A 16,058-nucleotide genomic window follows, 5' to 3' on the forward strand; every position below is an offset into this window, starting at 1 on the left:
GTATTGCAAGATCCTCCAAACATTCATTTTTAACAAATGACTTAATATTTAATGAAATAAATTTTAAATATATTCAATTAATTTATTATCTTGGTAAATAAAAAAACATTAAAAAAAGTTTCAACAATAAATTGATTCAGTGTTATGAGACATTAATAAATATCTAAATATTATATAAGATTAATAATTAATATTTGATACTTAAAATTTATCTTTTAATAGTTAAGAGGAGATAGATGTATCCTATTACAAAATATGATGGAGGCATGGAGCCATTCCACCAAACACAATTTCAGAATTTGCCAAGCACTTAATTTAAGGATATGATATTCATACATTTTTTTGTTAAATTTCATATCCCAATTAAGCATTCCCGTGTGAAACCATGTGGTAGATAGTATATAACATGATTAATAATATATTTATAATAATATATCTAAACATATATTATTTCATTTGTCAAAATATATATCTATAATAATAATTAATATTGAGAAGATTTTATTTAAAATATGTATGTTTATATTTAATCAGGTTCAAAAGTTGACCCAATCAACATTTGGGATTGAATTAGTTTCGAATCTATGTTTGAGTTCAGAAACATAACACAACCAATATTTAAAGTCAGGAAATGAATAAACCTAACACAACTCAATCAATCTCAGCTCTAGTGACTATTCAATACCCAATTTTTCACTTATCTACAAGAAATAATTTATTACTTTTAATAAGTTATTTTTGAGTTATTATTTTAATCAATCAGAATAACAAATTCCTACACGAAACGGGGCAAAGATAGAAGATGTGTGTAAATGTCTCGAGTTGCAAAAATAATAATAATTTAATATTCGAAATGGCAAGTTAATAATGGCTCTTCAATGTAATGCATCCAAATCCATCATCTAACTATAAGCACCACATATTAATGCGTACAAACAAGTTATAGTATTGGTTGTAACAAATTGGGCATGACAAAACAAATTGAAACCAACATCAATAGCAAGGAACAACCACACACGTTTCTCTTTCTCTCTCTTTACTTGTTGAGCAAACAATATTTATCATTAGAGTTTCATCTTCTCTTAGCATCCAATGAAGATATTTGGTGGACCATGCAAAACAATTTGTACCAATAAGTGTCATTTTCTACCAAAATGGATATATATTGACTCATTAAGAAGGACCCATCCCATTACCATGACTTAACATTATAACAGGGCAGTGTTATTTGGCAGTTCCCTACCAGGCTACCAGCATCATATTGTGTGCTGTTAAGAAATTTGGACCCACTATGCTTTGTCTCAATGTGTTTCTTATTTTCTATCTAACTACACAAGTCTTTTAATTTACCATTTTATTATACTTCACTTTCAATAACAAAAATGAAAACTATTCTTTTATGGACATCTATTATCCTAAAGTATATCTTAAATCATGTATCAAATCAATGATAATAAATAAAAAACAGAAAAATTAGTAAATATTTAATTTTTTTTAATCAACGGAATATATTTTCATTAATTTAATACCTGATTTGGGATATACTTTGACAACATATCATTTTCAATTGTTTTATAGCCCAAAAACTGTGTCCTTTCTTTTAAGATAAGGGGAGAGGGACAGATGCCTCAATATGAACCGAACATTATCTTATGAGGTGAAGTGATGTAGACTAGCATGCATAGTGTCTGCGAATACTATGCCATATATTACTATATCAGATACAATCATAGCAATTTGGTTGGGCTCAAAGCCCATTCTAGCATGTATCATTCTTTAGGTTGTGTTTGGTTCGCAAAGGAAAACGGAAGGAAAGAAAAAGGAAGGAAAGAAAGTTGAAGGAATGAAAATAAGTATAAAGTGAGAAGAAAAGTTAGTTGTTTGGTTTAGAAGAAAAATGAAGGAAAGAAAGTTATTATTTTTCTCTCCTGTTGTTTGGTTGTATAAAAAGTGAAAGGAAGAAAAAATAATTATGTATCATATTACATAAACACCTCAACTAAGAAAGTCACATTTAAAACATTATTTTTACTACTTTATTTTTAGCATGTACTATCATAATTATTCAACTTTTTATACACATTCAAATATCTTAACTTGGATAAAATTATTATATCATGTATTCCACTCAAGGAAGACACAATCGATCTATTTGAAACATTTATAATGAACTTTGAGTATCTATTTTGAAAATCATGCAATAAAATAGAAATATTAAACACACTTGACATAATATATATCAATGTATTATACTCAAGGAAGGCACAATCGATCTATTTGAAACATTCGTAATGAATTTTGAGTATCTATTTTGAAAATCATGCAATAAAATAGAAATATTAAACACACTTCACATAATATCAATGAACATAAAATATATGACATTCATAAAAAAAATTGGTCATCTCCAATTTACATATGGTAATTACATATAAACTATGATGTATTTAATATCCACCACTCTATATGATTTTCACCTGCAAAATAAAATGAAACATAACTATTAATCTAGCATGTCATACATGTAAAAATTAAGTGCAAAAAACTATTGCAGCAACAACACAACATATGAACAATGATCCTAAACCAAAATAACAATACTATCACAATAATATAGTTGATTATGCTTTTACTTCAAGTTGAAAGAGTTACTTGCAATAGAACATCCACTTGCAAGTTGAGAAAAATGAAATTAACAATAATGTGTAAGTCAACATTATATAAAACAGACATTAAAAATATAACATGAGATTAAACAATGCTAACCTTGTCTTTCAATTCACTGTCAAGTTCGTAGTTTCTCATACATCTTCCATCATTCAAAATTCATGCACACCAATATTAATGCTCAGCCATACAAAATAAGTTGGGCCACATAGATGTACCCCAAAAAAGTAAATGATGATAGACTATATCATTTGCAAATGCATCACATGATGTCCTAACTATATACAAACAAAAAGAGCAATGATATAACTCTACTCAGTTTATACTAGCATCACTCATGATTTGAATGAGAGCTTGAGCCCTCATTTGAGGAGGTACACCAAAAAACTTACGTTTTTTCTGATCATTATCACATAAATAGTCATAACATTTCAATAGGTAATGGTCTGGTACTTGCAACTCTTCTAAAAGAGCCCAAACATCAGATTCAGAGTAATGTCGAGGTCGAGCCTGTTGAATCAAAGTCAACTGTTTTTCAGCAATTCCTACTTGCTTCTCAGCAATTGCAACTTGACGCTCAACATTGTGTAGCTTGTTTGAAATAGAATCTCCACCCTTCAATGCTTCTGCAACAAACATAATTCCTATATGCATTCTCTCATATTGAGCCTCCTCCATGATCTCAACCATATTTCTCTTCCGTTTCGTACCCCTTGAAGTAGATGTGTCAGTTGAATGATTTGAATGAGCATATTGTGGACTAAAGGCATCTAGATTTGGGGGTGAAAATTGTTGTTCATCATTCATGCTAACATTTGGATGATGAATTTCTACATTTTCAGAACAATCATTCAAATCAATAGTTTCTTTCTCCCATTGTTTCATCCTTTGTTTCAGGTTTTTGCATGCTTCCTCGTTGCCCTATAAGCTCCATATAACTCTTCCAAAATGTCATAGTTCTTAATTTGCATTTTCCTCCATCTTGCAACATGTGATTTATCCTACACAAACACAAATATTTGCTCAGTTTGGTACTGTAATAATAAACACAAACAAGTGATGAAATTGAAGAGAAAAAGTGTTACTTACTCTAATCAAATCATTCCAAACCCCATCTTCAGCCTCAAATTTCCGAATCATTGGATTCCATGCAAACCCGCTTAAGCTATGAAACAAGTCACACACCTCCACAAAATGACCTTTCAATGTTTTCATTCTATTCTTTATATTATTTTTTGTAATGATTGGTCCAAATTTAGATGTTAACACATCTACCATATTGGTATATGCTTCTGATGTCCAAACACTGTCATGTCTATTTCCTTTGTCCACTTCTTCAGTCATTGCATTCAACAACATTTGGTCCATCTCATCACTCCAATGCAAATTGTCTCTATTAGGTTGAGTAGAACTTGATGTTGTATCCTTCCCCTTTGTCATTGTAGTACCTACGTATCAATTTAAAAAAGCATACAAAACAAATGCTGAAAATGTTGTACTTGTTCTCCTCAGAAAGTGTGATAAATTAAGACAGAACAATAACAATATTAGTAAAATAATAGAAGTTGATTCTACATGACACTTAATAATACACATTTCTACTTGATTATAACAGTTTTCACATGATAGCATACTTGTGCATGACAAAATATAATGATATACTACGAATACAATGTACTAATGTGTCATCAAAATTAATAAGCATTCCTCATTTCCATAGAAACGTTATCCCTTAAAATTGCTCCTTGTCTATAGTCATCATCACGTTGTTGTATTTGAGAATTATCTACTTCTTGTTCAAGTAACTCACGATCTACTTTAGCAATTAATTCGTCATCAGCATCAATCCACATTAGGAAGTTATGCAAAATATAACAAGCAAGGACAATGTTTGTCATGACATCAAATGAGTAATGAGGCTCGGTGCCACTAGAGATAATGGGGAATCTTTCTTTTAATACCCCGAAACTTCGTTCAATGACATTTCGAAGTGAAGCATGGAGATGGTTGAATAACTCTCTAGGATTTTGTGGGCCACGTCTTGAGTACTCCTTCAAGTGATAACGAACACCTCTATTTGGTGTTAGGATCCCAAGTTTTAGCATAAATCCTGCATCCCCAATATAATATTTCTCTACAACAATTTTATAAAATTATGACGATAAAAATTAATTATTATAATTCAAAAGTAGAATACTTAGTTGTAGAAAATATTAATGATATACCACTAACCTTCAGGGAGTATTAATGGGTCTTCCCTAGTTAAAACATCTTTCAAAATTCTAGAATCAGATGATGTGTCTTCCCACCCCGCTAAGACATATGTAAATTTCATATCAAAGTTACATGCAGCCAATACATTTTGGGTAGAGAATTCTTTTCTTCCACGAAACCGAGGTTGTTCTGCCCTTGGGACCTTCACCCGAAAATGTGTTCCATCTATAGCTCCAACATAATCCTTTTTGTATTGATTAAGTTATTAACTTGTATAATTTATCATAAATTTCAAGAGTGACTATAGCAAAGTAAAATGAAATAAATGGTACCTTAAAAAAGGGATAAAATCTGCTATTGTTTAATATATATTGAGGTACATCACCATCGAACTGGACAAGAAACTCATCTTCTAATGAAATTATGGCACGTAAAACATTATGAAAGTGACGACTAACAGTCTCTCCAGAGCGGTGGAAGTAAAATGACAAGGCAAAATTTTTCCAATTTTGACCTATGATGTGCAAGAATTTAGCAACTTACTCTTCCACTATGGATCGTATATTATCATTTACAATACCAGTTCCTCTTAACTTATGACATAGCAACATAAATGCTTCTGGTCCCATTCGTATGATGCCTCGACATCTTTCAGTTTGTACTAATTCTTTCATTAGATCAAGACGCCTACACTCCCTTTCTTGATTTCTCTCATTTATTGGATTATGCATATTAGATGACATCATTTGTAGCACATGTAATGCATGGACAATATAACATAATAGGATCATAGAACAAAGACGCTCTCGCCTTCCTAACTCTTGTTGGAAATCACTTAGAATTTGCATATCATGTGACATGTCATTCTTAGTTAATTGTTTTACTTTGGACCATACTTGATTTATATCAAATTCATCACCAAACTCATCATCTTCAGTATTTGAAAAATTCATGCATGTCACCATATTCCACTATTAAGAGTTAATTTAGTTAAGGTTACATAATTTTAGATATTAGAATGACACTTAAAAGAAACAAGTTTTTATTATCTCTATTTACCAACTCAAATGTTGTTCTTCTTAAAATATTTTTTATGATTTCTCTAAATTAAAACCAACATGTCAAATTAAAGCATGGAGCAACTATAGAATTTAGCATTCATATCAACAATAGGAAAACATGACAAGTAATTTTTATAGTTTTACTTTGTAGGAAAAAAGTTTTGGTGCATACTTGATGTTTGCTATGTCCAATGATGATTTTTTGGCAAAGATCTAATCACACAAACATAGTTCTAATTAGTGAGATAAGATGGATGAGAACATAGATAGTTATATAAACTTTAAAGAAGAATGTCTATACTGTTAGTGTTATACATAAAGAATTTATGAACCTCTACCTAACAACTTAATCTATTGATAGACTTGGTCATTTACATGGTATTAGAACCTCTAAGATCAAGTAACCAAGATTTTAATCATTCTTTTAATAATAAAAATGTATACAACTTTAAGCCATGCACATTTGCTAGTCAACTTTTGAAAAACATAATTTTTCTACACAATGCTTTGTTCTAAAGTAGATTTGGTCAAGGTTGGAAATATGAGATGCAAGCAACAAAAATCCATAAATCAATATTATTGAAAATAGTAGAGGGTCTGTTTTACATTCGCAAGCAAAAAATATTACAGTTTTATAAAAAGATGTCAATAGATTGGTTGCACTTGCATTAAAACTTGTTGCATAAAATGATTATTCTCTAAAGAAGCAAAGGTTGGTACAAGTAATACTAAAATAGAGCTGCATCAATTATATCTTAAGAATAACTACATAGGGAAGAAAACAAAGCATCCTCATCATGTTGTTAACTACTACGTAGGGCTTATCCCTTTTTACTTGAATAGAACATAGTGTTTTTATGTGGTCCAAGCTAAGAAATTTACAATATGGACAAACTAGAAATTTACAATATGTGATAGACTATATATTCATGGAAGTGGTAAACACACATAATTATCTAAAATTCATAATATAGTCAACCCATTATTTTCCAAAGGGGTTTTCAAAGGCTAGCATCAATTAGAACAGTCAATAAAAAACTATACCTGCAACCATGTATTGAGAAAGTTGTGAAATATATAAATTAAGCCTAGCCGGTAGTCAATCATATGAACAATATCACACAATTCATAAACAAAAAAACAAGGATTTACATGCACAAATAAAATTTATGAGTACCTAAGTTAAATTTCTATTTCAGACATTTTAACAAACACATAATGTGCATCATCTAAAAGATTTACTATGAAGTCATTAGGATTTGCATGCCCACAAAAACAGAACTTTGCAAAACCAATTCACTAACACATAAGGATTTATAGAAATCATTCAAGATATCTTCCCAAACCTATCTACCATATTCCTCCAATCTGGATACAAGAAATGATACATTTAACTCTAATACTCTCTACTATAGAAAAAGGAATGGCTTAAAATCACATTTGCTTTTAGTATGTTGTTGTTATCCTTACCTCTTCAACAAAGTCAACCAATTTTTCTACATCAAAACTAAAAAACTAATTATTTTTTAAATAAATAACTAATGTATGGTAAAAGAAGATACTAGCAAACAAATTTTAAGGTGGAAAAAATGTTAACGAAAAGGAACACAATACTTTGAGAAAACAATGGATCATTTTTAGAGGGAGATTGCATGAGATAAAATAAATAGAGAGAGATTTCATGAATAAAAAATAATCAAATAAATAAATAACAAAATAAAAATGGGGTTGCATGTAAAACAAGTGAGAAAGGAATTACCTTCTTTGATTGTAATTAAAAAAAGAGAAAGAATGAATTACTGGGAGATTGCATTTTGTGAAGCAGAAAATGAGAATGGTGCTTAATTTTTGAGGAAGAAAGAGAAAATAAGTGAAGAGAGAAAAATTTGATGAGATAAATGAGGGTATTATAGTACTTCCTTAAAAATTATGATTTCCCTCCACTTTTCCACTCACATTTGGGGGGAAATTTTTTTAGCATGGGGTCCACATTTTTTCGGAAAATTTACGTGGACTACACTATCACACGTTTGGTATATGTTTCAAAATATTTACGGAAGTAGTGTATTTTTAGGGAAGTCGTGGATGGTATCCACGACTTCGGGGGAAAGTCGTGGATGGGATCCACGATTTTTGGGAAGTCGTGCATATTCTCTCTATGGAAGTCGTGTACCCTAAACACGACTTCCATTGTATAATAATAATAAAAGAGTTATGTAGCCTAGTGGTTCTTGGATTTTATGGGAACCTAAAGATCCATGGTTCAACACTCACCTATTACTTCTTTTTTAATTTTTTTTATAACTTTGACATATATTATTTTTACAAGGACTATGATACATTATGGTTAAATTGCATTATATTCATATACCAAACGTGTACTAAAGAAAGGAAAACGCATAGTCCTTGAAACATATACCAAACGTGTGATAGTGTAATCAAACTACACTATCCACGTAAATTCCTCCATTTTTTCCCTTCCCTCCTCTTTTCCTTTGTAAACCAAACAAAGGAAAAGTTATTTTTCCTCCTATTTTTCTTCCACCCATTTTCTTTAGTACCAAACACAGTGTTAATAATGCAACATAATACAATCGAGCCAAACACAACTTTAAAATACAAACACAAATTAGGCTTCTTGCATCCCTACCCATTAGTGCTGACCAAACACAAAGGGTATGCGTTTCCACACCCCACATTTGAGGGAGTACATCTACTGTCTCTCGCTTTGTGTCACTCTATGTACCATTAGCTTATAATTGGTCAGAAAAATATTTAATAATTAAACTTTAACTTAAATATATTTTTTATGACCAATCACATGTCCATTGGACATGAAGTGACACAAAATGTGGGATAGCATATGTGTATCTCACATTTGAATGGTTAGAGAGATAGTAACCTAACCGAAACTCTTGGCATCCATCAAACTCAACCTAAATTTAATGAGAATAATATATATATATATATATATATATATATATATATATTAAATGTGAAATTATAAAATTATCCTTATATATGTTGGTAATGATCATGTTGACTTGGTCAACATGTGTGTAATCTAAGAGGGGGAGTGAATTAGTTGAATTAAAATAATGACCACTTTTTCTGCAAAATCAAGAGTTAAAGAGCAGCAGAAAAAATATGCGGAAAATTAACAAGAAAAATCAAAGAGATAAAGGAGAAGAGAATACACAAGGATTTTTATACTAGTTCATATTCTTGTCCACCGAAGGCTACATCTAGTACTCTTGCAATACAAGAGATTTTTCACTAAAGATTATGAGTTGTAATTACAATATCTCACCGAGAGATCTCTATGTACCTTACACACTCCTTAATCCTTATTCACCTTTTGAAAACACTTTTCCAAGTGATTCTAATCCCCTTTCTTATCACACCCCGTGAAAGAAAGTATTCTGCAATAATAATGAAGAATGTTCAACAATGGCAGAATTGCCTTTACAAGTATGAAAGTGATGTAACTTGCAATTCAATCAACTCTTTGTATACTTAGTAATAATGCTCTTTATAAGTTTGTAAACTTGAAACACTTTCACTTTAAGCAACTTCAGAAAAATCAACTTTGAAAGTTTAAGAACTTGTTGCCAAAAGTGCAGAAAATAATTTCAGAATATGTGTAAGAGCTTTTGAAATTTGTATGAGAGTTGTGTATATATTGTGTGTAGTGATTGTGAGTTTTAATGTCTTTATATAGACTTTCCGGTCAACCAAAATGTCTCTTTGAAAGGGTAGGAATTGATTTGAATGAAACCATGTCTTTTGGGTTGAAACTCATTCCCTTTGAATTTGAAGATCTGATGCAACAACTCTTAGTAATCGATTACAACATTGATTAATCGATTACTCAAATCTTTTGTCCACTGATCATTTATTTTCAAATTAGAGTAATCTATTACAACAAGTTGAGTAATCGGTTACTCAACTTTAATGACACTGGTAATCTCTTACTCAAAGACATTGATGGATTACTCTGATCAATTTTAAGTTGGATAACTCTTTTCTCACACTTGTAACATGTTACTTAGATGAAGTAACCCGTTACACACTATTATTAAAAATTGTTTTAAGTATTTTAAAGTGTTTCAATTTTCTTTTAAAAATAGTTTGAGCATTACTATTATTGTGTAATCAAGAGTATAAAATAGAAGTACCTATGTTAGACTTAGACTAAAAAATTTGAATATCTTGAAGCTTGAATCTTCATTGTCTTCATAAGTATTCTTCATTTTCTTCTTTTTGGTGATGTTGGTGTCTTCATCAAAATTGTGTCAAGGTCAGGAGCAAAGATCTTATTCGCATACTCCAAGAGTGCACTTTAAGGCTTATAAAGACTCTTGAAGTGTTTCCTCCATCCTATATGATACTTGAGTTTTTTCATTTCACACTTAAGTCCTACATAGGATGGAGTAAACAATTTCAAAATGACCCCAACAAGATCGGGCATAAAGAGGGTTTTGATTGTGTGTGTCGTCACCTACTCAATGTGATTGTTGGCTACATCTTGATTATTAGTTTCTCGTCGTTTGAGATAATATCTTTTTCGGGGCCATCAACAAAATTGCACAAGTTGATAGCATTTCTTCAACTTTCCTTTTCTCCATCTCTACCGAGATATGTTCGACTCCATTCCCCCTCTTTCTTTTTATGATACTATAACTGGCACGAATAATCATATCGTGAGAATTTTAAAAATTGACATAAGTAGTTATGTCATAGAAAATTTAAGGATTGACACAGATAGTCATATTGTAGGATTTAATATTTGTTCTTATATTGCAGTAAGAGTATTAAATAGATAACTTGACCTTTTTATGTTGGGGATAACATTATTGATAATCTGATTGCACATTTTGGACAACGACACAAAACATCTTAAAGAAAACGTGTGATCATAACTATATCAGTAATATATCTTTGTTGTGATATTTAATTCTTGCAAACCATTTACAACAACTCATGTCATAAGTCATAAATTTTACAATGTAAATTTGTTGATATAAAGTAAATAATTTTCCCATTATTAGTTCAATACTATATCCTGTGACAAAGAGACTGGTGCAAAAGAAATTAAAAGGAAGAAACGGCTTATGGCAGTAGTTATCGGTTGTTGAATAAGTGTACAGTTTAATTTCTATATATTAGTATATTACTTTACCAATTTTGGATAAAGAATTAATTTTTTTTTAGAATTTGTGGTTGTCTCTCCCAACAAATTTTCAATCAAGTTATCAAACTATATCACTGTGTGATTAAATACACAAGGGAAATGATAGATAAACAAAATATCAAAAGATAGGTCTAATAACCTAACAATACAGGCAATAATAATGGCAAAGCCCTTGCCCCACCTTCCACGGTGCATAAATTTTGCAAAACTAGCTAGGTAAAGCTCTTGGACTTCAATTAAAGTTAACAAATAAAAATTTAATTTTTTTATCGACAAATATTAGTATTTATTATAAGTGATATTTGAACTTTCATTTCATTCATTTTACTTCTTCTCCCCAACTATCAAACTACCTTATAATTTTTTTTTTTTAATTTTTTATTGAAAGACTCAAATTCATAACTTCTTTCACTTCATTTCTTAAATTCATCCACCTTAACTTTATATCATCTTATGACTACCAAATATTAAATGATATGAGTGTCTCATAGTATGTTTTAAGGTGTGTCACTAGTCATGCCCCTCAATTTTGAAGATCCATTAAGAACTCTCATTTTTTATGGAGATTTATAATAATTCTAATTAAAAAATAAAATGTTTTATGTTGACTAAACCATGATTTATTGACATAACCAGACAACATCATTTAATTTCTCTCATCATTTCCTAAATAACTATTTCATTCAACATTTTCACATCAATGACTCTTTCAACATTTTCTCAATATAGACTCTTTCATTTAATTGATTAGGATGCCTTTGAACAATATAAGGAATATTAAAATATTGTTTGGAGTCATTTTGAAATTGTATTTAGGAAAATAATCAGTCTAATATTGATGGAAATGAATCATATGCAAAGATATTTAATTAAAGCATTATTGCCTGAAAAAGAAGAGAGTAATTTATATTTTGATGATGAATAGAGAAGCTACATAAGTTTAAAGCTGTTATTACTAATAAACTCGCACTAATTCTTCAAAGGAAAAACATAAATAATGGTATGACAATGGTACCCTAATGGTGACTCTGAGTATATAGAAACTTTTGGGGTAAAGTATAGGGAGAGGGAGGATGAGTAGGAGGTTTTGGATTATTGGGAGAGAGAGGAGAAGCTTGAGTTAGGTATTATTTGGATTAAAATAATAAATTAGGTAACTTTTATTAAAATCTTGGTTATCTTTTCAACGTTTAAATTATGCAAACCCTATAAAAAGTATTTGGAGTTGAGCAGCACAAGTTGGGCTAGAGAGGGTTGGGTTGGGCCATATCATTCCACAAACAAGGCTGCACCATTGAGTCAATGCAACAAATAAATAGAAAATAAAGGTGAAAAATAATTAGATGTGTCTCCAATGCTCTGCTTGGTTACAATCAATCACATCATGATTACTATTTGTTCATTAAGCATATTGGTTCTAGTTTTACAATCCTTAGAAGTTTATGTCGATAACTTAATACTTGATGAGAATGACCACATTAAGATTATCACTCTGAAAACTTATTTGCATGATCAATTCAAAATAAATGACCATGGTCCTCATAAGTACTTCTTTGACCTCGAACTTGCTCAATCTACTAAGAACATCACTTTATGTCAATAAAAGTATACCCTTGACTTACTTTCCGACACAAGTTTCCTTACTTCTAAGCTCGTATCCACACCTATGGTTAAAGGAGCAACTCTGCATCAAGATGATAGTGCCAAAATACCATGACCCTCTTTGGTATAGATAACTAGTAGGAAGACCACTTTATCTCGCTAAAACTAGGCTTAATATCACTTTTGTAGTTCAACAATTTAACCAATTCATAGCTTCTCCAACATGGTACCATCACAAGGCTTTCACACAAGTTCTTAGATATCTTAAAGGCAATCCTAGGCAAGATTTATTCCATTCTACTACTTCTTCTTTACATATTAAAGCTATATTGATTTTGATTGGACAACTTGCCTAAATATAAGGGGCTCATTTTCCAGCTATTATATGTATTTAGGTGATTCTTTGGTTTCCTAGAAATCCAAAAAGCAAACTATAGTTTATAGGTCATCATCTGAAGCAGAATATAGAGTCATAATTTATGCTTCTTGTGAAGTTGAATGGTTGAATTTCTTAATACATGATTTATGTCTTAAATTTACCCAACATGCTTTGCACTATTGTTATAGTAATTCAGCTAGATACATAACATCAAATTAAGTGTTTTATGAGCACACAAAATATTAATATGACTATCATGTTACTCGTGAATGCTTTCAAAATAATCCATTATGTCTAGTCCCTATTACCACAAACAAACAAGTTGCATACATATTTACCAAGATTTTGGAACCAATAATTTTTATTCTTTTACCCTAGCTGGGAGTCTAAAATGTTCCCTCTCCAGCATTATGAGATATTACAACATATATGGGTCATTTTAGTTAGATTATTGTTTTAGTTAGTTAGACTTTGTTTCTTCTCTAATATTGAACTCTTTGTGAAGATAGTTTTCCCCTTATTTTATTTTTTATTAAAAAATAACTTCAAATCATATCCGTTATAGTTTGATTTATGTCATGTGTCACAATCACCATCAAATATTGGACTCTCCATTTAAATTTAAATTTATATATAAGTTTACTTTTTAATCTATAAATTCTCAGTCATTTGATCAATGAAAGACACGTCCTTTTCTTATTTTTTTTCATTTCCAGTAGGATAGGAGAAAACTACATGAGATTTATCTCCGGATTCAACTTGTCACACACTTGGGGACGGAAAAAAATTAGTGGATGAAAATGATTAGCTCCTATTCTGACAATTAAAAGAAAAGGAAAAATAAAAACTAAAGAAATATATTTTGCATGAAAGTTGTAATAAGATGCTCCTAGACCCACGACCACGAGAAAATGGACAACTAAAGCATCTAACTAGTTTTTGTTTGTAACAGCTTTGACAGCAATGCTTTTCCTAATTGATTGGAACTCCAAGTTATGGCATATAGGGCCATTCATGAAGCATATCACATGTTCAATACTATTAATAATTACCATGGATATGACAATTTTCATTTTAAATTATGATTATGATCGCAGTTTCAATTAAGTTGTGTTTATTGTAATTATGACCAAGTACAACCATAATTGTGATTGCGAAGTGAAATTTAAATCGATACAATGATAAGACTTATTTCTAACAATTGGTGGCCATGGAATGTAGTATGTGACCTGTGTGATATGAGGTAAGAAAGTTCCAGCTTGTTATTCCCTCCCTACTCTTCTCTGGTCCCAATGTCTATAGATATCTATCGTTTGAGCATTGTACAAGACAACACCATTTGATCTTGTTGGGGATTCTCTATGCCCTTTGTCCAGTTATGAAATTTTTGTATCTTAAGTTTCACCTTTATCACAAATAATAATAATTAGAAATATTTGCCCCTTATAATAATATACATATATCTATATAATTATGATTCTATTAAAGAGAGGATTTACTTGTCATTACTCCAAGTCATAAAACAACAGCATTCTTGCCAATGAGCTTAAATTCGAAGTTTATTTATTTTTGTGTGATAATTGTTAAGGCATAGATTTTTAGATTTATATACAACAATAAACTCCACATTAATAGATGATTAATTCATATTGTATATAGTAAAGTATAATTCCCTCTAAATATCAGGCAGCAACTTCTGATCTCTTTCTTTTGTTGGATTGGAAGAAAATGAAAGATAGAAATCTGCCAAAAATCACGTTACTGTAAAGGCAAATGATAATGACAAATCACAACCGGATATAACAACCGAAATGAAAAAATGGAAAGAAAGATAGAAAATGAAGATTTTAGAGGAAAGGGCATAATTAAAGTAGAGACAAGGCTCCAACTTTTGACTCTTTGGTCCAAAACAAAGTACAATTTTCATCTTTAATTCAGCATCCACTAGGAACCAAAAACATGGCACGATACATGGACCCCAACTTTGTCTTGCACAATCAGGATTCACTCTTATCATGCTTTAATTAGAACCATTATTTATTAGCTGTGTGCCTTACCCCACAACAGAAAAGAAAATGTAATAACAAATTGATAATTGAAAATGTTGTTTTTTTAGAATAAGAGAGTATATTACGGTGGTGGATGGACTGACCCCATATTTGTTGGCATATTTGTTGAACACTAATGATTAGTTAAAACATGTCTAGAATGCAATGATACATAACATTAATATACGAAATCATGTACTCAACTATATTTGGGTTTTGAAGAGGTTCATCATTGATGTGATGCGTTATGATGGTCTGATTTCACTTCTATATGCATCAAAAGTGGAGTATGTATTTGTGTACACAAGGGCCCAATTAGAACACTATCAATCTAATCGGAGTTGTTGATGTTTATACTGATAAATCATAGAATCAAAAGTTAGATTTGGGCGAATTAAGCTTTCTTCCTATTAATATAAAAGTTCTCTCTTACCTTTTTGAATAAGTAATTAATCTTTTTTGAGTTTTGTGATTGTCATTCTCAGAAGTTGAACTCTTAATATTAAGGATCTAATATAATTTTACACCACTAGATGAATGTCTTATTTGTGCGGGTGTTAAGACATTTTTTTCCCAAGCTGAAGGAGACAAGATTTTTTTTTTTGAAAAAATTATTAGTACATCTTCACTTTAAAAATTATGAGAAAAAAGTTAAGTTACTGTACTATTTAGTCCATAAAAGTGACTACCTGTATTAATTTGATCCTTGAGAGTACAAATTGGTCTCCATCAAAGACAAATTAACATGAGGAAAAAAATTAGTTTTATATACTATTATTATATTATCTATTATTTATGTTTAATAATCACTGATTCTTTAAAAAAGTAATACAAATGAATATCTATAATATTATATTCAATTAATAATAAATTTATTTTTAACGTCCAAATGT

The 16,058-nt window shown here is 30.3% G+C and overlaps 1 protein-coding gene and 1 pseudogene across 1 annotated transcript; both read right to left on the minus strand.

The window, feature by feature from the left end:
- On the minus strand, positions 2,805 to 4,179 carry LOC109333869 (annotated as a pseudogene).
- Positions 4,362 to 5,510, minus strand: LOC109333923. The gene is made up of 4 exons (XM_019569506.1): positions 5,462 to 5,510; positions 5,262 to 5,395; positions 4,900 to 5,125; positions 4,362 to 4,801 (listed from the first exon to the last, which is right to left on the minus strand). The coding sequence occupies exons 1-4, from the start codon at positions 5,508 to 5,510 to the stop codon at positions 4,362 to 4,364; spliced, it is 849 nt and encodes a 282-aa protein (XP_019425051.1).

This window comes from Lupinus angustifolius, chromosome LG19 (genome assembly GCF_001865875.1).
Source record: "Lupinus angustifolius cultivar Tanjil chromosome LG19, LupAngTanjil_v1.0, whole genome shotgun sequence".
In the NCBI taxonomy this organism is placed as follows: Eukaryota; Viridiplantae; Streptophyta; class Magnoliopsida; order Fabales; family Fabaceae; genus Lupinus; species Lupinus angustifolius.